At 42.1% G+C, this 26,086-nt stretch overlaps 2 protein-coding genes and 1 non-coding gene across 4 annotated transcripts in view; 1 reads left to right on the forward strand and 2 right to left on the reverse strand.

The window, feature by feature from the left end:
* SMIM9 (small integral membrane protein 9) lies at positions 1–6,676 on the reverse strand. Its single transcript, XM_088834328.1, has 4 exons — positions 6,659–6,676; positions 4,992–5,193; positions 3,934–4,063; positions 1–128 (listed from the first exon to the last, which is right to left on the reverse strand). The coding sequence occupies exons 1-4, from the start codon at positions 6,674–6,676 to the stop codon at positions 101–103; spliced, it is 378 nt and encodes a 125-aa protein (XP_088690454.1). The 3' UTR covers positions 1–100.
* Positions 6,677–7,436: 760 nt separating this feature from the next.
* Positions 7,437–26,086, reverse strand: part of F8 (coagulation factor VIII) — a 159,150-nt gene continuing 140,500 nt past the window's right edge. For both annotated transcript variants that reach the window (XM_055393490.2, XM_055393489.2), the window contains 4 exons: positions 25,460–25,604; positions 24,920–25,068; positions 24,289–24,465; positions 7,437–10,203 (listed from right to left, as the gene is read on the reverse strand). In XM_055393490.2, the coding sequence (XP_055249465.1) occupies positions 10,048–10,203; positions 24,289–24,465; positions 24,920–25,068; positions 25,460–25,604 (627 nt within the window). In that variant the 3' untranslated portion in view covers positions 7,437–10,047. The remainder of the gene's footprint in view (positions 10,204–24,288; positions 24,466–24,919; positions 25,069–25,459; positions 25,605–26,086) is intronic.
* TRNAC-ACA (transfer RNA cysteine (anticodon ACA)) lies at positions 10,508–10,581 on the forward strand. Its single transcript has one exon. It is a non-coding gene; the product is annotated as a tRNA-Cys (tRNA).

A 26,086-nucleotide genomic window follows, 5' to 3' on the forward strand; every position in this document is an offset into this window, starting at 1 on the left:
TGGTAGATACTTCCTTATTGTACACAAATAGCACACTCTCCACTCTCTTGGAATCCAGCAAGCTAAGCTTTATACTTGTCCCATTGAATCTTCTCATGCTTCATTGGACTGGTTCACCTATTAGAACACTGGGAAAGGAAGAGACAATGATGACTGCTGAACTGAATTTAAATTCCAACACACTGTCTTGGTCTGCAGTTACTTTGTCATTATATCACCTTTTCCAAGATAGGATTTTGGACGGCTTTTTGTGTTAGTATGAACCAAGTGATTTCATATCGTGAAAAGGCTTTCATGACTTGAGAAAGTAAGAGTGTGGGATTGGAAGTAGAGGTAGAGTAGAAGTAAGTTCAGAGAGTTTTCCTTGTTTTGAAGTTTCTTTTTAAAAACTCCCTAATTAAACAATGTTTTGTTGTGGAAAGATTGAAAAGGGCAGACAAAAATAAACCTGAAACTAAGTAACAACGACAATCGTGATTATTAAAATCACCTATTCACTATATGAACGAGATAACCAATGTCCAAATCTTTGGTTAGATCCTTCAAGGTTTTTTTTTTTTTTTTCCTCCCCTGGAAGTATAGCTTTTTCACAATAAATTGGGTGGAATTGTATATCCTCCATTATAATCGGCATTTTTTTCACTCAACAGTATTTCATGACTCGGATTCCATGTGATTAGTCTTCTACAACAATGTATGAATGTTCACGGCTTTCTTTAACCAGCCAAGAATCATTTCAGTTGGTTCTATTTCTCTGCTAGTGAAAACCATACTAAAAATTCCTTATACAAGTATTTCTGCATCTCATGATTGCTGCCAGAGAGCTGAGAATTCTCCAGGCTTCAGTGGGGATTTGCTTAGCTACCCAGCGGCTATCCTAAATCTTCTTTGCAGCCACCACTAGTGCTTATAGAGGGTGAATAAAGACGCACAGAGAAACTGTTTGCAGTCCATACTGCGAAATGTAATCATAGAAAATCAAGTATTAGTGCCAGTCTACTGTGGGCTCAGTTCCAAGTGCTCATCTTTCTGTATGACTTGAGACTCAAGCTTTCCTTTGTTTCCACTACATGTGACAAAATTATGCCTTGAAGATTTTGTTTCTGTTGTATTATTTTGGTCCTTTTTCTACCAAAAAATTCATGATATGTCTCATGCATCTATCATTTTTTTCTCTAATCTTACTTTCGCTAAAGTCTTTGTTTATTTGATAGAGCCAGCTTTTGGGGTCCTGCTTTCCCTATCTCCTTTTATATTTTGTCATCCACGTCGTTGTTTTTTTTTTTTTTTTTTTGCTCTTAACATCCTCACTTGTTCCCAGCAAAGGTTTACTGGTTTTTCTCCCCAGGCTGAGCCATTTACTTCAAAGAAGGAAGTCTTTCTCTTGGCATGTTGCCTAACTATCTTTGCAGAAATTCTTCAGATGTTTCTGAGGCAGCTGGCCTGCCGGCTGGAGTTGAAACCACAAAGACTTAAAAGATACGGAATCGCATGCATCTTGGTTTGACTCCTGGCTCCTGCAGTTTCGACATGCAGTCTTCCTCTGGGCTTGGCAAGGAGGGACAGGATTGGTGAATACAGAGCCTGAACTTCCTGGGGTGGCCTAAGTCCCACAGCTGCCACTCAAGGTGTACTGATAAAGGGAAGACCACTCCGAAGGGGGTCACTCGAGACCTTGCTGTGCTTGCAAGGCAGTTCAGCTTTTCCCTTCCGGCCCCTGCCCTGCACGGGCGTTGATCCCTGATAAGGGATCCTGATAAGATGCTGCACACTCCCACTGCCCAGCCTGTTTCCAGAGTGTCTGCTGGTCTCAAGTCCTGGTGTGGCTCCTCTCAGGAAAAAGAACTTTGAACTGAAATCAAACCGTGTGCCCCTGATCGCCACCTCCGCCATCTTCCACACAGTGAAGGAACAGGAAGTGGACAACTGCCATCAACCCTCCCTTTGGAAAAGAGGAAGACTGGGAGGCATGTAACAGTCCCTGCTCTGTAGTCATTCTGGAATCCTACTGGTCAGACATTCAGCAGGCCAACTCTTCCATCAAATTGAGCTCCCTGGTCCACCATGGCCCATACTCTGGGAGGCTCCTCTGGTCTACTGTTCCCTGCAGCTGCATCTGAAGTGTCAGGGAGCAAGCCTCTTAGGGGCCTTCAGAGCCCGTGTCCTTCTCAGGTCCCAATACTGCTTTACAGCTCAAACAACAAATAAGCTCACTGAGTTCTGTGTGGCTTCAGTCAGTCTAGTGTGCTGGGAACCATATCCAACTTTGCTTCCCAGACATGGTTCTCCACCCATGGGTGTTTTGAGGTTGCCAGGAACCACACCCTTCACCTGAACTTTGACCACAGCCACTTGATTAGATTCTGCAGTTTGAAAACAGCCCTCCCCTACACAAAGCCTTTTTAATCCAGGTTTCTCCACGTGGGCTCTGTCTCACCTCAGAGTCCTGATACAGCAGGTTGTAATTATTCAATCGTGTTATTTCTCTCTCTCTAGTAACCAGGACAGAGACAGGCAAGTGGTCATCTCTTAGCTAAATACTGATTGATGAAATTGAGGCTTGTCTGGGCTTCCCTGGTGGCTCAGCTGGTAAAGAATCCGCCTGCATTGCGGGAGACCTGGGTTTGATTCCTGGCTTGGGAAGATTCCCCTGGAAGAGTCCCTTCCCATGGGAGAAGGGAAAGGCTGCCCATTCCAGTATTCTGGCCTGGAGAATTCCATGGACTGTATAGTCCATGGGGTTGCAAAGAGTCGGACACGACTGAGTGACTTTCACTAACTAGCAAAGCTTAAGTGTTTGGTTAGACATTTGAAGAATCTCTTTGGCTTCAGGTGATTTAATAGTTACTATTTTGGTCAGTTTTTGAGGCAATGAAGTGAAGTTGCTCAGTTGTGTCCAACTCTTTGTGACCCTATGGACTAGCCTACCAGGCTTCTCCGTCCATGGTATTTTCCAGGCAAGAATACTGGAGTGGGTTGCCATTTCCTTCTCCAAGAGATCTTCCTGACCCAGGGATTGAACCCGGGTCTCCTGCATTATAGGCAGACTCTTTACTGTCTGAGCCACCAGGGAAGTCCAATCAATAGAGAAGAGTCAATCATTTTGAAGGAGGAAACAGACAGAGCTGGACTCCATCTTAGACCAGGCTGTGAACATTAGGCTACACGTGTGGTCACCCTCCCGATGGACTCTGAACCCCCTCCCAATGGACACTGAACTTTGTACGCAGTGTCTATAGAAGCGGCATGCCAATGGGAAACCAGACCTCCCCCCCCCCCATAAAAGAGCCTCAGGACTTGTACTTGGACTCTCCATTGCCTAAAAGAATATGCTAATTATCTCTGTAACAGAACAAAGTTGTAAATTCCATTATGTTTATCGGGATATGACCACAGTCCTATTGATAAATGTCCACTGTTTATCCAGTCTTGTGACACATGAATCATGGGTTAAGTTTGATCGTATCTCTCTTTTACCTTGTCCAGACTAGTTTCAGGGAATTTGGGGAGGTGGGTTTGAGCAAGTACACTTAGGGTATATAAGGTTTTCAGAAAAACTGGTCGGGGTCCTTGGCTAAGAGGAGACTCTGCCTTGGGTCCGCCGGTGTAATAAACTGCACTCCACTATCTGCATTGTCCTTCTGAGTGAGTTTGTTTCCCGGAATGCATGGCTACAACAATTTGTTTGCCATGTATGATTCCTATACCCAAGGAAAGGATAATTAGAAATTAATGAAGTTAATAAAAAAAAAAAAAGATCAGTTACAAATACTGGTCTTTAAATGTCACCTGTCAATGGTTGGAAAGGGATGGAGCAGGATGGAGAAAAAAAGAGAATGTGGAGGAGACTTTTTCAAAGGGGGGGTCACATGGCCATTCTTGCCTCTTCCTAGGTACCCATTCCTTCCCCTCCCTTGTCTTCCAGAAGCTTACGTGAGGCAGCAGAGGGTCCCGAGTACTGCTGACATGATAATAAAAATAAAAATGGCTGCTGGAGGGATGTGGCTCCTGACGAGATCGCACAGGTAATCCTTGAAGTTGCTCAGCCAGGACCTGGAATTTTCTGCAGGAAGAGCACAGATGTTCACTAAGTCAATGATGAAGCTGGGATACAAACTTTGGTTCAAGTTCAAAGAGTTGTCCCAGATCTGACATTCTAATAGTGGCCCAGGGCCCATATTTTTAATGACTCTGCTAAGCTAAGCGGTTAAAGGAATACACATTTGGGAAAAAAAAAAGTGTATTCTCAGATGGTTTCATCTTTGCCTCTGGTATGTCAAATAGGAGCAATTATCTCCGTGAATCAATGTGGAACTTTGTGAGAGAGGAGCTTGATTTCATAACTACCTGCCTAGAGGGTGTTTGGGAGGCAAAGGCCCCTGAGTGTCCGGTGAAGAGAAGAGACAGTCACCAGCCCCAGGAGCACCCAGAGGGAATGAACAGGCCTTGGAAGCTGGTAGATGGAACTTCACAGAATCTGGGGATCAAGGGGAGAGGTGGGGTAAACACAAGTGTCTGTGACCTGAAGTCACGAGGGGTCACCGCTCACCACAATTCACTTTCCAGGGCCGGGAAGGACCCAAGCAACACACTGGACTCTGGGAGCACCTAAGTTGTGGGTCAGTGACTTAATAGCTTTGGCTTACATTTTGCTTCCCTCCTCAAGTCCTTCCTGACCCCTCCCCACAAACAACTGTAATTCTCCCTTTGTCCTCAAGGCACATTTGTCATTTTTCATGGAAGGGTGACACCTATGGGTGGGACTGCCCACCTGTGAATGCCTAATCCATGTCATTTAGCACACGGATTGGTGCACGGTAGGTGGGCTTGTGCTGGTTAAACTAAATTGAACCCAACCAGAAATAATGTACATGAAGATTAAAATAAAAATAATGAAGATTATTTTAAATACAAAATCAGTTTTTCCTGATCTTCGATGGGAATCTTAGGTCCTATGGAAGCGGGAACTTTCATCATAACAGCAAACACACCCACTGAGCGTTGCGGCAGGCCATCCTGGTCTTGTACTCTGAAGGCAGATAAAGGTGACACAGAGGAAGCGACAGTCTCCAGCAAGAGGCAAGTCAGAAAGCACAGCAGAAATGTGATGCTCAACAACTTCAGGGCTTCTATGGACTCCCTTGCGCCAAGGCCAGATGTTTTTTCCCTTGGCTCTTTGCAAGGCTGCTTTGTCTGAAAAGTTAAAACTGGTGGTTTAGTTTTTTATCACAAAACTACAGCTGTTAACAAACATAAGAAAAATTCAACAACTGACACCACTGAATCCTGAACACAGTTTCCCAAGCAAAAGACATTCCGCATTCCGCATCCAAGAAAGAACACAGGACAGAAATTTACTGAGCTTCAGCAGATGAGACACCTGCCATTCCCTCCTAACCAGGTCCCCCCTTCAGCCTTCTCCAGCTCAATGAGTGGGAAAATCGGTGGTGTCCTCTTTGACTTCACTTTTTCAGTCCCACATCTTTTTTGTGTGTGTTTTGTTTTGTTGTTGGGTTTATTACTGCATGCACGTTAAGTCGCTTCAGTTGTGTCCGACTGTGTGCAACCCTATGGACAGCAGCCCATCAGGCTCCTCTATCCATGGGATTCTCCAGGCAAGAATACTTGAGTGGGTTGCCATTTCCTTCTCCCGATAGGTACCTAGCCCCTGAAATTCTACTTGTGGCGTTAGCACCCAGGGTTTATTCCTAAATCAGCAAATAAGCAGTGTAAACGGTTAACCTGGTATAGATTTCACAGGATTAGGGGGCACAGTCCGTCATGGGGGTGACCCAAGAATTCTGCAGTCAGTGCAGCTGATGTGAAGGGAGTCACAGGTCACAAGAGTTTATAGCTTCCTGCTTGCTGCCATTTTTATGATGAGGTTAGGGACCAAGTCCACTGACTACCACATAAGCAAATTCCTTGCTGTGCAGTGGTAAGTTCCCATCACACACGTGCCTGTTTGAGTCAGCTTTGCTGACGCAACTTGGGAGAAAATAGAAGTGTGTTTTGCAGAAACTGTGTGGTTTGGTGTCTAACAGATGATCTATCAGAAGAATCTAGTCGGCTTGGTCTCTAAAGTGTATCCATAATCTTGCCACTTCTCACCACCTCCACTGCTACCCATCATCTGTCTCTCTGCTACCATCCTTGACTCCTTTCAGCTTCTTCTCCACTGAACAGCCAAGGTGATGTCACTTTGTTGTAAGTCAGATTGGGCCCTACAAACTGCCCTGAACTCATGTCTTAGCATAGTCTTTTGATTACTCCACCTCAGTCTCATTTCCTCAAGAACAAGCCACACACGCTCCTCTCTGTTTGGTTCACATAGGTTGCTCAGGTGCTCAATAATAATTATTTTGAATGAATAAATGGATGGGCAGACTTTGGGCAGACTTTTTTCATTGCTGGTCATCCCCACCCCCTTTTTTACTTATTACATACAACCCGACAGTCTGGAAAAGTTTAGTGATGAAAAGATTCCATTTTCTCAGCCACCCTTGCTGCTAGCAATGGTTACAGGTCCCACTTTTGGACACTGAAGCATAATGGAGATTTGATGGGTGACTTCTGGGAAAACTTTCTGCTGTCTTGGGAAAAGATATGGTGCTACCGTTTACCATTTATGCTGCCTTGAACATTCTCTAAGTGTTACCTGAATTGGAGGAGTCATCTTGTGATCAGTAGGAAAACCATGAGAAAATGACCTGGATTCAGCTCTGAAAACTTTAGGCCACGAAACCAACACCTTTATCTGCCCACCTCTCAACTGCTAGCTCTGCGAAAAAATAAACTTGTATCTGAGCTTCCTATTACTTAATACATTTACAGATACACTCATCCACTGCTGAGACCTGTGTCAGGTAGGGAGGCGAAGAAGCCAGTGAATCCGGCCTCAGTCTTCAGAAGAAGCTGGCCAGAGCCGTCCTTTAAGGCTTCTGAAATTCCAAACAGAATTCTCTTCCCTTTTATGATATCATTGACTGCACTTGACCCTCCCCCAGTCTCTATCTGACAGCTAAGCACACAGATGTTTTCTTTGGTCTATGTGGAAACATCTGGGCTGATACTAAGACCCATCCTTACAGTAGTTATATCCTCTTGGGCTTGAAGAATTCTAAGATATTTTGTTTGCCACATGGTATCAACTACACCTTAAAATAGTGTATATATGGCAGTTTAATAGATGGCATTTCATTTCAGTGGGGAAAAAGGGATGGTTTAATATGAGAACTGGTTATTCATTTGAATGCACTGACTGAAGTTAGAATCATACACACACAAAAAATTCTAGATGGATCAAGGACTAAACAAAAATAGAGTCATACACATGTTGGAATAGAACATGAGTTTTTGTAATCTTGGTATGAAAAAAATCTACTCTAAATATGTCATAAAACCCCAAAGCCATAGGTGCAACTATTGGTAAATTTATTGCAGAAAAATATAAAGCTTTCATATAGAAAAACATTGTAAAGAAAGATCAAACATTAATGACAAATTAAGTGAAAAATTCCATAACATATAAGACAGATAATAGGTTAATATTAACATACAAAGAACTGTTGTAACAAATCAAATTTTTCAATACAGCAATTAAAATAAGCCACTAGGAAATATATACAAGGAGAAGGCAATGGCATCCCACTCCAGTACTCTTGCTTGGAAAATCCCATGGATGGAAGAGCCTGGTAGGCTGCAGTCCATGGGGTCGCTAAGAGTCGGACATGACTGAGCGACTTCTCTTTCACTTTTCACTTTTATGCTTTGGAGAAGGAAATAGCAACCCACTCCAGTGTTCTTGCCTGGAGAATCCCAGAGACGGGGGAGCCTGGTGGGCTGCCGTCTATGGGATCGCACAGAGTCGGACACGACTGAAGCGAATTAGCAGCAGCAGCAGCCCTGTCTCTTGTTTCACATGGCAGTTCTGGGTCTAGGTCATTACCCAACAGAATTGTCATAGGGTATCTGTATGCTCAACTTTTGTAGATAATGCCAGATTGTTTTCCAAAATAATTATACCAGTTTGAGTTTATTTTTGTATATGGTATAAGGAAATGTTCTAATTTCATTCTTTTACATGTAGCTGTCCAGTTTTGCCACCCCACTTATTGAAGAGACTGTGTTTTGTCCATTGTATATTCTTGCCTCTTTTGTCAAAGATAAGGTGCCCATAGGCACATGACTTCATTTCTAGGCTATCTATCCTGTTGCATTAGTCTATATTTCTGTTTTTGCACCAGTACCATACTGTTTTGATGACTGTAACTTTGTAATACAGTCTGAAGTCAGGGAGCCTGATTCCTCCAGTTTTGGTCTTTTTTTCTCAAGATTATTTTGGCTGTTCATGGTCTTTTATATTTCCACATAAATTTTAGAGTTGTTTGTTCTAGTTCTGGAAAAATGCCATGGTTATTTTGATAAAGATTGCCTTAAATTTGTAATTGCTTTGGGTAGCATGGTCATTTAAACAATATTGTTTCCAATCCATGAACACAGTGTCTTTTGTCCATCTGACTGTGTCATCTTCAATTTCTTTCATCAGGGTCTTGTAGGTTTCTGAGTAAAGGTCCTCCATTAGCCAAAGCATTTGGGGGACGAATGCAACCACTGAACTCCTGAAAGGGATCCCAGGACATCTAGGAGATACAAGTGCAGCATCTACCTCTCAAATCCACTCATTTCTCACATTAGGCTCACCACATTCTGCCACACCTTCTCCAGGATTCTGGCTGGTCACAACTTCTAGAAAACTTATAAAAGGGGGATTAGTGGGATGTGCCAGAGCCCACACTGTTGCCTTAATCCTAAGAGATGCCTGAATAAATCACTTGAGTGCCAAGCATATTTGTCTTTGCTCTTCCTGTGTAGCAGCCACCCTGAATACTCAGAAACATCGGGGTTAATTACTCCTTCTAAAGTGGAAACTCCCATTTGTGAGATAAGAAAGAGAACAGTGCTAATGGATGTCAAGATTAAACATGTCTCTTTCTCTCTCTGCTGGATCAAGGTTCCACTTCTAATTTTTTTAAATGTTAGCTTCACCTCATAAATTATATCACTTTTTACTGCAATTTACATGAAATCTGGTTTTCTAACTCACTCAGTTGTTTTTCTAAGCTGTCTATCCTGCCATTCAGTGGCTCAATTTGTTTTTGTAAAATTCCATCATTCACATTTAAATTGCCAGTAGAAAAACAGAACTCTCAAAGGCATTTGGTTTTACATGTCAATGTTTTATTCAACTGATTATTGACTATTCCAGTAGGAAGACAAAAGAGCTGGTTATAAGAGCATTTGAAAAATAGAGATGTATGTGGTCAATGGGAAAAGAATGCTACAAGAAGATGATTAAGGTCGACATCAAAGTGGTTAACCTTTTGCAGGCAGTCAAACCACATCATTTGGGGGATTAACATCTCTACCAGGCTATACAGCAAAGCAGCTTACTGATTTCTGTAAATTAATCTTTAAATTTCACTGATTTTTCCAGGACAGTAAACCATTTTGAACCTTATCTAGTAGGGGTGGGGCAAGGTGGGAGTTCCTCCTGGAAAGGGCATGTGGCTGACTGGAGGAATTTTCTCTGTGCTTCCACCAGCTCAGTTTCCTTCTGACTCCCCGATATTTAACTCTGTAAAGAGGGCCTCTAGTTTTCAGTCACGGTACAGAATTTCCTGGTACATCGTGTTGGGTCTCCTACCCGAGAGAGCCACGGAGTTTCCTCATTTTTCTGAAGAAACGTTAAAAACATGTCCTTTAGAAGCCTAGCATGGTTGTGACCCTTCTTCGTCACCACAGAGGAAGAAGTGACTGCCACTTCCGGAGGAGAATGCTTTCCACATGACTCCAGAGAATGCAGTCCCCATGGCAACTGATTTGGGTGGCTTCAGGGCACAGCTGCTGGCACAGAGGCGTTGAAATACGGTGAAAACCGATGGCACTGTGGGCAGCATGGGGCAGGAAGTCACCCGGTGGAAGGGCTCACAGGGACACTGCATCTCAATTAGGAAAGGCTCAGGGACAGGAGGGAGGCACCAGGCCTCAGTACTGCTGCTGTGCCTCGCAGCCCAGAAGCTCCAGCCTCAGGGCAATATGGTGTGCCCAGCTCCGTGGGTGAATCCGAAGGAAGCGGGTAAACAGCGGGGGGTCTAGAGCATTCACCACAGGGGTGAAGGAGTCTTGATTTCCCTGAAAAACCTAAAAGAGGAGAGACAGCATGTGTTGGTTGACAGAAAAGGAATTACAATGCTTATACACCTTCACTGGCCTCCTGCATGGTCTGGAACTCACCAATAGCTCTTCATGGGCACCCACCCTAAAGCTCAGCACGGAAGCTTTTTTCATTTTCGGTTGAGGGATCCAAGCTTCCCTTAGTTCGGTAGTTCGGGATTGAACCCTGGGAGGTGACTGAATGACTTAGTCCCTTGAATGACTTAGTCTGTGCCTGGGAAAGGGCGTATGACATCTAGAATTAAGAGCCTCTTTGCTAACCTGCGGGACTTCCCTGGTGGCTCAGATGGTAAAGCATCTGCCTACAATGCAGGAGGACCCAGGTTCGATCCCTGGGTCAGGAAGATCCTCTGGAGAAGGAGATGGCAACCCACTCCAGTACTCTTGCCTAGAAAATCCCATGGACAGAGGAGCGTGATAGGCTACAGTCCATGGGGTCGCAAAGAGTCAGACATGACTGAGCGACTTCACTCACTCACTCGCTAACCTGCTGTGGAGCCCTTGCTTCCAGCTATGACTTAGCTCTAAGAACGTTCTCACCCACTTTCTCAACTAATTCAAGGAAGTTGTAAACATCATGGCATTTTAGTCTCAACTACTTCAACCTGCCAAGACTTTGGGTTTAAACGTTATCTCTTTAGAGAGCTCTTCATCCTCTGAAACAGGACTCTTGTTGACTCAGTCTCATCTAGATCGCTTTTCTTTACAGCATTTGTTATCTTCTCATTTATCTGTTTACCTGCTTATTGACCATTACCTCTGTTTTCACCACCAAATGTCACTTCCATGACAGCAGAGGCCTTGGTCACTGATCTTCCATACATGTAATAAATGCAGTATACACGTAGCAAATATACTATAAACATTTGCTAGAGTGTGTGTGTTTGATATAACTTTGGGAAACAAAGTGATTCTTGGATAAATATTTTTGGTATACTTTTGAAACCTGTACATCTTCTGTTAGGCTTATTCCTTGTTGTTTCCCCTCAAGAAACTGAAAGAATAGCAGAAGGAACACTCACATCTTTAATGTAGAACACACTCCTAGTCTCTGGTCTGTTTTTTTTCTTTATGATGCTGACATTTAAAAGGCCTAGGACCATTGTGTTGATAATGTCCCACATTTTAAATTTCTGTGACTATTTTCTTAATTATTAAATCTTAGTTCAACATCTTTAGTGAAAATATTAACTAGGTGATGTGTCTTTCCCACTGTACCATATCAAAGGACACATGATACTGATTCCTTCAGAGTTTGAGCCTTACTTAAGGTGGTATCCACCACATCTCACTTAAATAAAGGTAATTACTTTCCTTTCCTTACAATCTGTGGGGTGAGGCTTTAATACTGTATAAATATTCTCACAAGTACGCAGGTGGGTGCTGGACCATAAAAAAGGCTGAGTGTTGATGCTTTTGAACTGTGGTGTTGCAGAAGACTCTTCAGAGTCCTTTGGACTGCAAGGAGATCAACCCAGTCAATCCTAAAGGAAATCAACCCTGAATATTCACTGGAAAGACTGGTGCTAAGGCTGAACCTCCAATACTTTGGCCACCTGATACAAACAGCCAGCTCATAGGAAAAGACCCTCATGCTGGGAAAGATTGAGGGCAAAAGGAGAAGGGGGCGACAGAGGATGAAAACTTTGGATGGCATCATCAACTCAATGGACATGTATTTGCACAAACTCCAGAAGATGGTGGAGGATAGAGGAGCCTGATATGCTATAGTCCACAGGGTCGCAAACAGTTGGACCTGACTTAGCTACTGAACAACAACAACAAAATATTCTGTTCCACATTAAGGTTTCATCCAATGGTTTCAGTATCCACTGAAGTTCCTTACAAGTATTATACACTGTATTGATGGTTACCAATTGGTTTCTTAATATTGTCATGTCTTCTACATTTATTATTAATAGCTGGAATTCTTCTATGGTGAAAAGCCTCCCCTCTCCCTTTGTTTTTGACCATGATTATGGACGCCTGGATTCTTTTTTCATTGTGTATATTGTAATCTATTGCTATCAGTTTTCTTTTGGATGCTTAAATTGTCTCAAATTTGCCCAGTATGAACCCCTTCAAGCCAGCTCTTGTGTTCCTTTCCTATGGGCTCATTAGTCTTTGTGGCATGCCGAAATGTTCCACAATATCTAGTTTGGTCTCAGGTCAAACAACAGGGAGGGAACACTGCCCCGCCCATCAACAGAAAATTGGATTAAAGATTTCCTGAACGTGGCCCCTGAACAACTCTCAAGTTGTACATCGTTTTTGTTTTTTTTTTAGTTGACAGTTACAGTGACTGATGAAGCAACCCAGAGTGGACTTCCTTCGACTGTACTTCATGAGGAACTGGAGCTTTGGTACCAGCAGCAGCCCCTTGCGCCCATCTGCCTCCTAGGAGACGGCAGATGAAATTGGGTAAGTCTCTCCTGGTTCTTAAATCTCCCATATTGGTTGAGATTCTGAGTTTTGTTTGGCGGTGAAGCAAGTTACCTGCCCCATCCAAGTAGGAAAGATGGGGGGGTGGCAGGTGAAACATCCGGGACATACCCACTCATGGTCTAGACACTGAGTGGGGCTCAGTTGAAAGATACCGAGGAATTCCCACCCAGTCAAAAGATGCTGGGTGGGGGGCTGGCTGAAAGATGCCAGGAGAATTACCCACCCAGTGAAAAGGTACTGGGTAGGTAGGGGTTCGACTGGGAAAAAATCGAGGAACACCTGGGGCTTGGCTGAAACATGCTGAGGTTGCTCCATTGTAGGGGACTGAATGGTCTTGGCTGAGTGGTTAAGTAAGAGGCTCATCTGACACTTGTCCTCAATTTGACTACCATTATAGAATTTGTCATGGAGAAGGAAATGGCAATCCACTCCAGTGTTCTTGCCTAGAGAATCCCGTGAATAGAAGAGCCTGGTGGGCTGCTGTCCATAGGATTACACAGAGTTGGACACGGCTGAAGCGACTTAGCATGCATGCATGCATTGGGGAAGGAAATGGCAACCCCCTCCAGTATTCTTGCCTAGAGGATCCCGTGGACAGAGGAGCCTGTTGGGCTGCTGTCTGTGGGGTCGCACAGAGTCAGATATGATTGAAGTGATTTAGCAGTAGCAGAACATGGCCCCACTCATCAGAATAGGACCCAGTTTCCCCCACTCAGTCTATCCCTTCAGGAAGCTTCCATAAGCCTCTTATCCTTATCTATCAGAGGGCAGACAGAATGAAAACCACAATCACAGAAAACTAATCAAACTGATCACATGGACCACAACCTTGTCTAACTCAAAGCAACTATGAACCATGCCGTGGAGGGCCATCCAAGACGGACGGGTGATGGTGGAGAGTTCTGACAAACCGTGGTCCAGTGGAGAAGGGAATGACAAACCACTTCAGTATTCTTGCCTTGAGAACCCCATGAACAGTATGAAAAGACAAAAAGATAGAACACTGAAAGATGAACTCCCCAGGTTGGTAGGTGCACAATATGCTAATGGAGATCAGTGGAGAAATAACTCCAGGAACAATGAAGAGATGGAGCCAAAGCAAAAACAACACCCAGTTGTGGATGAGACTGGTGATGGAATTAAAGTCAAAACCTGTAAAGAAAAATATTGCATAGGAACCTGGAATGTTAGGTCCATGAATCAAGGCAAATTGGAAGTGGTCAAACAGGAGATGGCAAGAGTGAACATCGACATTTTAGGAATCAGTGAACTAAAATGGACTGGAATGGGTGAATTTAACTCAGATGACTCAGATGACCATTATATCTACTACTGTGGGCAGGAATCCCTTAGAAGAAATGGAGTAGCCCTCATAGTCAACAAAAGAATCCGAAATGCAGTATTTGAGTGCAATCTTAAAAATGACAGAATGATCTCTGTTCCTTTCCAAGTCAAACCATTTGATATCACAGTAATTTAAGTCTATTTTCCAATCAGCAATGCCGAAGAAGCTGAAGTTGAACGGTTCTATGAAGACCTACAAGATCTTAAAGAACTAACACCCAAAAAAAGATGTCTTTTTCATTATAGGGGACTGGATGGAAAAGTAGGAAGTCAAGAGATACCTGGAGTAACAGGCAAACTTGGCCTTGGACTATAAGATGAAGCAGGGAAAAGGTTAACAGAGTTTTGCCAAGAGAACAAACTGGTCATAGCAAACACCCTCTTCCAACAACACAAGAGAAGACTCTACACATGGACATCACCAGATGGTCAACAGAGAAATTTGATTGATTATATTCTTTGCAGCCAGAGATGGAGAAGCTCTATAAAGTCAGCAAAAACAAGACTGGGGTCTGACTGTGGCTCAGATCATGAACTCCTTATTGCCAAATTCAGACTTAAATTGAAGAAGGAGGGAAAACCACTAGAGCTTTCAGGTTTGACCTAAATTAAATACCTTACAATCATACAGTGGAAGTGACAAAAAGATTCAAGGGATTAGATGTGATAGAGTGCCTGAAGAACTATGGATGGAAGTTCGTGACATTGTACAGGAGGCAGTGATCAAGACCATCCCCAAGAAAAAGAAATGCAAAAAGGAAAAATGGTTGTCTGAGGAGGCTTTACAAATAGCTGAGAAAAGAAGAGAAGTGAAGGGCAAAGGAGAAAAGGAAAGATATACCTATTTGAATGCAGAGTTCCAAGGAATAGCAAGGAGAGATAAGAAAGCCTTCCTCAGTGATCAATGCAAAGAAACAGAGGAAAATAATAGAATGGGAACGACTAGAGATCTTTTCAAGAAAATTAGAGATATCAAGGGAACATTTCATGCAAAGATGGGCACAATAAAGGACAGGAATGGTATGGATCTAACAGAAGCAGAGGATTAAGAAGAGGTGGCAAGAATACAGAGAAGAACTATACAAAAAGATCTTCATGACCCAGATAATCACGATGGTGTGATCACTCACCTAGAGCCAGACATCCTGGAATGTGAAGTCAAGTGGGCCTTAGGAAGCATCACTACAAGCAAAGCAAGTGGAGGTGATGGAATTTCAGTTGAACTACTTCAAATCCTAAACGATGTACTGTGAAAGTGCTGCACTCAATATGCCAGCAAATTTGGAAAACTCAGGAGTGGCCACAGGACTGGAAAAGGTCAGTTTTCATTCCAATCCCAAAGAAAGGTAATGCCAAAGAATGCTCAAATTAGCGCACAATTGCACTTATCTCACACACTAGCAAAGTAATGCTCAAAATTCTCCAAGCCAGGCTTCAACAATACCTGAACCATGAACTTCCAGATGTTCAAGCTGGATTTAGAAAAGGCAGAGGAACTAGAGATCAAATTGCCAACATCTGCTGGATCATTGAAAAAGCAAGAGAGTTCCAGAAAAACAACTACTTCTGCTTTATTGACTATGCCAAATCCATTGATTGTGTGGATCACAACAAACTGTGAACAATTCTTCAAGAGATGGGAATACAAGACCACCTTACTTGCCTCCTGAGAAATCTGTATGCAGGTCAAGAAGCAACAGAATTGGACATGAAACAACAGACTGGTTCCAAATTGGGAAAGGAGTATGTCACGGCTGTATATTGTCACCCTGCTTATTTAACTTCTATGCAGAGCACATCATGAGATATGCTGGGCTGGATGAAGCACAAGCTGAAATCAAGATTGCCAGGAGAAATATCAATAACCTGAGATATGCAGATGACACCACCCTTATGGCATAAAGTGAAGAGGATCTAAAGAGCTTCTTGATGAAAGTGAAAGAGGAGAGTGAAAACATTGGCTTAAAACTCAACATTCAGAAATGAAGATCATGGCATCCAGTCCCATCACTTTATGGCAAATAGATGGGGAAACAATGGAAACAGTGACAGACTTTATTTTCTTGGGCTCCAAGACCACTGGAGATGGTGAGTGCAGCCATGAAATTAAAAGACGCTTGGTCCTTGGAAGAAAAACTATGACCAATCTAGACAGCAACAGTTAGAACTGAACATGGAACAATAGACTGGTTCCAAATAGGAAAAGGAGTACATCAAGGGTGGATATTGTCACCCTGGTTATTTAACTTATATGCAGAGTACATCATGAGGAACACTGGACTGGAAGAAGCACAAGATGGAATCAATATTGCCAGGAGAAATAACCATAACCTCAGATATGCAGATGACACCACCCTTATAGCAGAAAGTGAAGAGGAACTAAAAAGCCTCTTGATGAAAGTGAAGGAGGAGAGTGAAAATGTTGGCTTAAAGCTCAACATTCAGAAAACTAAGATCATGCATGGCATCTGGTTCCATCATTTCATGGCAAATAGATGGGGAAACAGTAGAAACAGTGGCTGACTTTATTTTTTGGGCTCCTAAATCACTTCTAAAGGAGATCAATCCTGGGTGTTCATTGGAAGGACTGATGCTAAAGCTGAAACTCCAATACTTTGGCCGCCTCATGCGACGAGTTGACTCACTGGAAAAGAGTCTGATGCTGGGAAAGGTTGGGGGCAGGAAGAGAAGGGGACGACTGAAAATGAGATGGCTGGATGGCATCACCGACTCTGTGGACATGAGTTTGAGTGAACTCCGGGAGTTGGTGATGGACAGGGAGGCCTGGCGTGCTGTGATTCATGGGGTCACGGAGAGTTGGACACGACTGAGCGACTGAACTGAACTGAACTGAACTGAAATCACTGCAGACGGTGATTGCAGCCATAAAATTAAAAGATGCTTACTCCTTGGAAGGAAAGTTGTGGCCAACCTAGATAGCATATTAAAAAGCAGAGACATTGCTTTGCCAACAAAGGTCCATCTAGTCAAGGCTATGGTTTTTGCAGTGGTCACATATGGAAGTGAGAGTTGGACTGTGAAGAAAGCTGAGCCCCAAAGAATTGATGCTTTTGAACTGTGGTGTTCGAGAAGACTCTTGAGAGTCCCTTGGAGTGCAAGGAGATCCAACCAGTCCATTCTAAAGGAGATCAGTCCTGGGTGTTCATTGGAAGGACTGATGCTAAAGCTGAAACTCCAATACTTTGGCCACCTCATGCGAAGAGTTGACTGACTGGAAAAGACTCTGATGCTGGGAGGGATTGGGGGCAGGAGGAGAAGGGGACAACAGAGAATGAGATGGCTGGATGGCATCATCGACTCGATGGACCTGAGTTTGACTGAACTCCGGGAGTTGGTGATGGACAGGGAAGCCTCGAGTGCTGCAGTTCATGGGGTCACAAAGAGTCAGACACGGCTGAGCTACTGAACTGAACTGAGACAGCATATTAAAAAGCAGAGACATCACTTCGCTGACAAAGGTTAGTCTAGTCAAAGCTATGGTTTTTCCAGTAGTCATGTATAGCTGTGTTGAGTTGGACTACAAAGAAAGCTGAGCGCCGAGGAATTGATGCTTTTGAACTGTGGTGTTACAGAAGACCTTTGAGAGTCCCTTGGACTGCAAGGAGATCCAACCAGTCAATCCTAAAAGAAATCAGTTCTGAGTATTCACTGGAAGGACTTATGCTTAAGTTGAAACTCCAAAACTTTGGTCACCTGATGGGAGGAACTGACTCATTGGAAAGGATCCTGATGCTGGGAAAGATTGAAGGCAGGAGGAGAAGGGGACGACAGAGGATGAGATGGTTGGATGAGATCACCGACTCGATGGATATGAGTTTGAGTAAGTTCCAGGACACGACTGAGCGACTGAACTGAACTGAACTGAACTGAAGTTCCAGGAGTTGCTGATGGACAGGGAGGCCAGGTGTGCTGAAGTCCATGGGGTCACAAAGAGGTGGACAAGACTGAGTGACTGAACTGACTGACTGAAGATGTTCCAGCATCACCTGGCATTTTTCTGGCTCCAGTTTTGGCATCTCTGAGAGGCAAGCTTCCTTTTACTAGGACATGCTGTTTGGAAACCAAGACTCTTATGGGTTAGCTGAGGCTCTGCTCCAGGCCAAGGCTCACATACACTGTGTCTTCTCATGTTGGATACTTTAATGTCATGGCAGAGAGCAGAGTCACAAGAGAGTGAGCAAAATACATGATCACATTGAAAGTTTCTGTCCAAAATTGGTGCATATCATGTGCATTTACATTACATTGGTCAAAATGAGTCCTATTGTCAAACCCAAAGTCAGTGAAGTTGTCAAAGAAGGAGGAAGTGAAAAATCAAGGATAATGCCTTTTACCTCATCTGCTACTTATGTTCACTTGTCATCAGCAATACGGTGATTTTATGCAGCAGATATATAAGAGGTTTGGGTGGCTGCGTAGGTTTCTTAGTGAGCAACCTCTATTGTTGATAGAGAAAAGTATAATTTTTTAAATAGATGGGTCAAGAAGATATGTCTTGTGATGGTTTTTGCTTTTCCAGAAGACTTTATTTCCACCACTTGACTTCTTTTTTTGTTAATCACCAAGCCTCCAAGAGATCTATCCTCCTTCACCAGAAACAGTGCCACCTCTAGTCCCACATATTTTCCATCCTTTTCCTTTCAGATCTCCAGAAGCCAATGCTATGACACAGGAGAGCTCAAGTATTAGTATTTCATCACTGAGGGTCAGACTTTGTCTTTTTAGAAGTGGTTTTCTCTGTGTTCTATCACAGTCTCTCCTGGACTCTCCTCTGCAGAGCTAGCTTTGCATGTTTATTTTCCACTTACTTTTTGTAAATGGAAACTTACAGCATTCTTTGTCTTCTAGTTATTCTGTGAGTTATGAGTGGTTTTATTTGCAATATTTAAATATATATTTATATATGTATTATATATTTATAAATATATATATTTAAATATAGCTACAGACAGATATATTTGAGAAAGATTGAAGGCAGGAGGAGAAGGGGATGACAGAGGATGAGATGATTGGATGACATCACCGACTCAATGGACATGAGTTTGAGTAAACTCTGGGAGTTGGTGATGGACAGGGAGGCCTGGCATGCTGCAGTCCATAGGGTTGCAAAGAGTCGGACACGACTGAACTGACTGACTGACAGGCAGATAGAAGAACATGGTTTTTGAAGGCTGTATGGAGAGACTTAGGCAGCTTTCATTATCTGATGAGAATGTATAATTTAGCATTTGAAATTTTCAAATGCTATTTTAAATCATTTTTCTGTTTTTTTCTGGTATGTAGAAATAAAATGAAATTTTTTTATTGATTTTGTTTTCAGCTAGCTTGCAAACTTATTTTATTAATAAGGTTAAATAGATATGAATCTTTTGGATTTTCTACATATGCCATCAAATCTTCCACATATTTTGAGAGTTTTTCCCCAATTCTAACACATTTTATTTCTTTTTCTTACCTTATTGCAATGCTTAGGAATTCCAATACAGTTTTTTTCCTTCCCAAGGACAGAGGATCTTTATCTTGATTGTCTTACACTGCCATTACTGGCAGTGGTTATCAAAGACAGACACATGTTCTCCCACTCAGTTTATAGGAGTAAACACTGGTATTACTCCACCCCGCTGACTGCTGCCTGATTGGCCACATAAGCTGAATACTGTAATAATAATCATTTTTGTTGTTGTTCAGTCACTCAGTCGTATCCAACTCTTTGACCATCCCATGGACTGTAAGAGATCCAAACAGTCCATGCTAAATGAGATCAGTCCTGAAGGTCATTGGAAGGGCTGATGCTGAAGCTGAAACTCCAATACTTTGGCCACCTGATGCGAAGAGCTGACTCATTGGAAAAGACACTGATGCTGGGAAAGATTGAAGGCAGTAGGAGAAGGGGACGACAGAGGATGAGATGGTTGGATGGCATCACCAACTCAATGAGTTTGAGTAAACTCTGAGAGTTGGTGATGGACAGGGAGGCCTGGTATACTGCAGTCCATGGTGACATAAAGAGTCAGACACGACTGAGCAACTGAACTGAAGTTAACTGATATAGGGTTGTTGTTATTGTCTTTCTAAATTTCACATATATGCATTAATACACTGTATTAGTGTTTCTCTTTCTGACTTACTTCACTCTGTATAATAGGATCCAGTTTGATCCACCTCATTAGAACTGATTCAAATGTATTCTTTTTAACTGCTGAGTAATACTCCATTGTGTATATGTACCACAACTTCTTTATCCATTCATCTGCAGATGGACATCTAGGTTGCTTCCATGTCCTGGTTATTGTAAACAGTGCTGCAATGAACATTGGGGTACATGTGTGTCTTTCAATTCTGGTTTCCTACGTGTGTATGCCTAGCAGTGGGATTGTTGGGTCGTATGGCAGTTCTATTTGCAGTTTTTTTTAAGGAATCTCCATACTGTTCTCCATGATGTCTGTACTAGTTCACACTCTCACCAACAGTGTAGGAGTGTTCCCTTTTCTCCACACCATTTCCAGCATTTCTTGTTTGTTGACTTTTTGATAGCAGCCATTCTGACTGGCATAAGATGGTACCTCATTGTGGTTTTGATTTGCATTTCTCTGATAACGAGTGATGTTGAGCATCTTTTCATGTGTTTGTTAGCCATCTGTATGTCTTCTTTGGAGAAACATCTGTTTAGTTCTTTGGCCCATTTTTTGATTGGGTTGTTTATTTTTCTGGTATTGAGCTGCATGAGCTGCTTGTATATTTTTGAGATTAATTTTTTGACAGTTGTTTCCTTTGCTATTATTTTCTCTCATTCTGAAGGCTGTCTTTTTACCTTGCTTAGAGCCTCCTTCGTTGCGCAAAAGCTTTTAAGTTTAATTAGGTCCCATTTGTTTATTTTTGCTTTTATTTCCATTACTCTGGGAGGTGGGTCATAGAGGATCTTGCTGTGATTTATGTCAGAGAGTGTTCTGCCTATGTTTTTCTCTAAGAGTTTTACAGTTTCTGTTCTTACATTGAGATCTTTAATCCATTTTGAGTTTATTTTTGTGTATGGTGTTAGAAAGTGTTCTAGTTTCATTCCTTTACAGGTAGTATAGTCTGAAGTCAGGCAGGTTGATTCCTCCAGTTCCATTCTTTTTTCTCAAGATTGTTTTGGCTATTTGAGGTTTTTTGTGTTTCCATACACATTGTGAAATTGTTTGTTCTTATTCTGTGAAAAATACCATTGGTAGCTTGATAAGGATTGTGTTGTATCTATAGATTTCTTGGGGTAGTATACTCATTTTCACCATATTGAGTCTTCCATTCCACGAACATGGTATATTTCTCCATCTGTTTGTGTCAACTTTGGTTTTTTCATCAGCGTTTTATAGTTTTCTATATATAGGTCTTCTGTTTCTTTAGGTAAATTTATTCCTAAGTATTTTATTATTTTCGTTGCAATGGTGAATGGAATTGGTCCTGAATTTCTCTTTCTGTTTTCGCATTGTTACTGTATAGGAATGCAAGAGATTTCTCTGTATTAATTTTATATCCTGCAACTTTACTATATTCATTGATTAGCTCTAGAATTTTCTGGTGGTGTCTTTAGGGTTTTCTATGTAGAGGATCATGTCATCTGAGGACAGTGAGAGTTTTACTTCTTCTTTTCCAATCTGGATTCCTTTTATTCCTCTTTCTTCTCTGATTGCTGTGGCTAGGACTTCCCAAACTATGCTGAATAGTAGTGTTGAGAGTGGGCATCCTTGTCTTGTTCCTGATTTTAGAGAAAATGCTTTCAGTTTTTTGCCATTGAGGATAATGTTTGCTGTGGGTTTGTCAAATACAGCTTTTACTATGTTGAGGTATGTTCCTTCTATTCCCTCCTTCTAAAGGGTTTTTATCATAAATGGATGTTGAATTTTGTTGAAGGCTTTCTCTGCATCTATTGAGGTAATCATATGATTTTTATTTTTCAGTTTCTTAATGTGGTGTATTACATTGATTGATTTGTGGATATTGAAGAATCCTTGCATTCCTGGGATAAAGCCCACTTGGTCATGATGTATGATCTTTTTAATATGTTGTTGGATTCTGTTTGCTAGACTTTTGTTGAGGATTTTTGCATCTACGTTTATCAGTTATATTGGCTTGTAGTTTTCTTTTTTTGTGGCATCTTTGTCTGGTTTTCGTATTAGGGTGATGGTGGCCTCATAGAAGGAATTTAGGAGTTTACCTTCCTCTGCAATTTTCTGGAAGAGTTTGAGTAGGTTAGGTATTAGCTCTTCTCTAAATTTGTGGTAGAATTCACCTGTGAAGCCCTCTGGCCTGGGCTTTTGTTTGTTGGAAGATTTTTGAGTGCCGTTTCGATTTCTGTGCTTGTACTTGGCGTGTTCAGAGTTTCTATTTCTTTCTGGTTCAGTTTTTGAAGGTTATACTTATCTAAGAATTTGTCCATTTCTTCCAAGTTGTCCATTTCATTGGCATATAATTGTTCATAGTAGTCTCCTGTGACTTTTCATATTTCTGTGTTGTCTGTTGTGATTTCTCCATTTTGATTTCCAGTTTTATTGATTTGATTCTTCTCCCTTTGTTTCTTGAAGAGTCTGGCTAATGGTATGTCTATTTTATTTATCTTCTCAAAGAACCAGATTTTTGATTTGTTGATTTTTGCTATGCTGCTAAGTCACTTCAGTCGTGTCCGACTCTGTGTGACCCCATAGATGGAAGCCCACCAGGCTCCCCTGTCCCTGGGATTCTCCAGGCAAGAACACTGGAGTGGGCTGCCATTTCCTTCTCCAATGTGTTAAAGCGAAAAGTGAAAGTGAAGTCGCTCAGTCGTGTCTGACCCTTAGCGACCCCACGGACTGCACCTGCTCTGATTTTTATGATTTCTTTCCTTCTACTCACTTTGCAGTTCTTCTTTTTTCTTTTTCCAGTTGATTTAGGTATAAAGTTAGGTTGTTTATTTGATGTTTCTCCTGTTTCTTGAGGTAGGCTTGTATTACTACGAACTTCCATCTTTGCACTGCTTTTACTGAATCCCATAGGTTTTGGGCTGTCTTGCTTTCATTTTCATTTGTTTCTATGCATAATTTCATTTCCTTTTTGATTTCTTCCATGATCTGTGGTGATTCATAAGTGTGTTGTTTATCCTCTGTATGTTTGTATTTTAATAGTTTTTTCCCCCTCTAGTTGACATCTAATCTTACCACATTGTAATGATCTGTTTTGAATTAAATTTTGTATATAGTGTGTGTGTGGCATCTTCATTTTTTTGATTGTGACTATCCAGTTTTACTGGGACTTCCTAGGTGGCTCAGTGGTAAGTTACCCACCTGCCAAAGAAGGAGATGCAAGACACGTGGGTTTGATTCCTTGGTCTGCAGGATCCCCTGAAGAAGGAAATGGCAACCCACTCCCGTATTCTTGCCTGGAGAATCCCATGGACAGAGGAGCCTGGTGGGCTACAGTCCATATGTTGCAAAGAGATTTGATCAGTCAGTTCTCCTGGGTCTCCAGCTTGCTGACTCAACCTGCAGATCTTGTCACCCTCCATAATCATGTGAGTTAATTATTTCTGTTTCTCTGGGGAATCCTAACTAATATAGTCATATAAGTGGAATTATACAATATTTGTCATTTTATATTTGCTGTATTTCATTTAGCATGTTTTCAAGGTTCATCCATGTTTTAACATGTATCAAAGATACACCTTTTTAAAAATAGGAATGTCCCCTAGAACATATATTATCAATACTCTAATCCAGTATACTGACAGAAGCATAAGTGGTTAATTCAGCCTTGAGGTAACAAGAAATTCTTCTCGGAGGAGATCATGTCTATCTGAGCCTTGAGAAAATGAGCCAGGTGAAAGGGTCAATAGGAAGAACCTAAAAAATTGTCCTAGGTAGAAGAAATAGTATGCATACAAGTGTAGCGTGAGAAGGAACATGGTGTTTTTAGAGACCTGAGGGTTTCTTAGTATGAGTGGGGCTTAGAGTGTGAAGGAGCAAGTGGCAAGAGACTGCACTAGGAGATTGGTAAGGGTCATGCCATGGTTAATTCTTGCTGAATCTAAGTTTAGTTGCTGGTGCTGATACAGATCATTACACATTCCGTGAATAAACTCTTATTTTTCTTTACCCCTCTGATACTTGCCACCATCTTGTTGAATGACATAAACATCCATGAGGATAATCAACTTTTGGCTCTACTCTCCCTTTCATAGTGTCCTAAATGTCAAGTGCTAAGAGTGGTTTTGTGCCTATGAGATCAGCATACCTTTACTTTGCCATTCTGAAGAAATGGAGTCCAGTTATGGCCCTCTTGACTACTGGATATGAGGAACTCCTTCACATACATGCTGGTAAGCAGGGATTTCACCCCTTGGGTGGTTATTCCTGTAACTCTCATTGTCTTCTGGAAGTCCACTTGTAGCCACTCTTTTGGATTATTCACCTGGGGAAGTTAGAGTAGTGTCTTGTTGATAACTATTTGCTCCCAGAAATCACCAAATGCCTTCTTAATCATAACTCATCACTTATCACTCTGCATATTAATTATCTATTTTCCAGTTCCCTGTATTAGACTCAAAGCAAGCAACTGGGGTTACCCACTTAATAGCTGCCCAGTAAATGTTCACTGTATGAGCAATATACAGACTGATAAATATTAGCCCAGTACTGCATACAAATATTTTGTTTCCAGGAATTCCAGTGAATGTTGTGTGAATGCACATGGCACATCCACATCTGTGGGGTTTTCTGTGCATAGTCAACTTTTCTTGACACTCATGGTGGGAACAACCAGATGACGGAAGTAGCTGAAGAAACAGTTCAGAGCTTTCCCTATTCTTTCCCAACCACTGCTCCTTACTCTGAATCAGTTAAATTGTAAATTTGTTCCCTCTTACCTGGGGTCTCCAGGCATTTGTCCTCCCTTGAAGGTTAAGTCGGGCTTGAGAAGGAGACCAGGTGGCAAACATGTTGCTTAAGTGGGATGAGGCAGTAATCTGTGTATCTGATATAGCTTTATTCTCCATTCCCAGTGGCATGTTGCAACCTTGAAGAAATGGAATAAGAGTGTCATCACAAGAACAGGTTGCAGCCAAAGTTCTGCCTCCACTGACATTCTAGTTGTCATCACAACATCATTTTCCAGGCATTAACTTTTGCATGTTATTGTTAACATGCCCTGAATTTTCTGGTCAGTTCTGCTAAGCTCTCTTCGGCTTTGATTTGCCTTGTTATACTAGTGGAGGATATGGCTGGCCCTGGGGAATTTCATGGTTAGGATGAGCACGTGATGGGTTTGCCCAGGACTGTACTGGTTTTAGCATTGAGACTTCTGTGTCCTGGAAAACACCCCCCTCCTTGTCTCAGGAAAACTAGTATGGCTAGTCATATTACCCATGGTTGGGAGTGGGAAGTACATGGGATGACTTGAAACTTACTGTTTAAATCACAGCCCATCAACTCCATGCGAAGAGTGCTGCGGATGCTGTAATGCGTTGGGTGTAAACGGATATATCTAGCAATAATTGGAGGGTTAAAAATATTGTGTTTTACTCCAGATGAATCCACATTGCCAAAGAACACCTGTAAAATGAAGTAAGAATAAGAAGCAATTCCCCCCAATCAAGTTTTTTTCTTCTAAATTTGTCTGTGCATTTCTCAACAGCCCCCTGGTGGCTCAGAAGTATAGAATCTGCCTGTGATCCAGGAGACATGGGTTTGATCCCAGGGTCAGGAAGATCCACTGGAGAAAGGAATGGCAACCCTCTCCAGTATTCTTGCCTGGAGAATTCCATGGACAGAGGAGCCTGGTCGGTCCCAGGCCATGGGGTCACAAAGAGTCAGACATGGCTGAGTGACTAATACTTTCACTTTTCAACAGCACCCAACACTCAAAACCATCCTGGCTAAACAGGTGTTAAAATACAAAAGATGAAGGAGAAAAATTATAGGGAGAAGAGTGGATCAAGGGAGATTAGGTCTGTGCAGGTGAAGTAGTCTACCCTGGGGTCCTGTAAAATGTTCATCAAGCTCCTAATTTATCCACCCCCTCCTTTCCAACTTCA

This window comes from Moschus berezovskii, chromosome X, assembly GCF_049115385.1.
Source record: "Moschus berezovskii isolate FMDL1 chromosome X, NW_MosBer_1.0, whole genome shotgun sequence".
Taxonomy (NCBI): domain Eukaryota; kingdom Metazoa; phylum Chordata; class Mammalia; order Artiodactyla; family Moschidae; genus Moschus; species Moschus berezovskii.

Excerpts from the sequence above, each read along its gene's own strand:
- SMIM9 (XM_088834328.1), bottom strand. Across the intron at positions 4,064-4,991 it reads CCTGCCGCAACGCTCAGTGG|AAAATTCCAGGTCCTGGCTG; the intron begins GTGTGTTTGCTG and ends CTCTTCCTGCAG. Across the intron at positions 129-3,933 it reads GGGACCCTCTGCTGCCTCAC|TGTTCTAATAGGTGAACCAG; the intron begins GTAAGCTTCTGG and ends TTCCTTTCCCAG.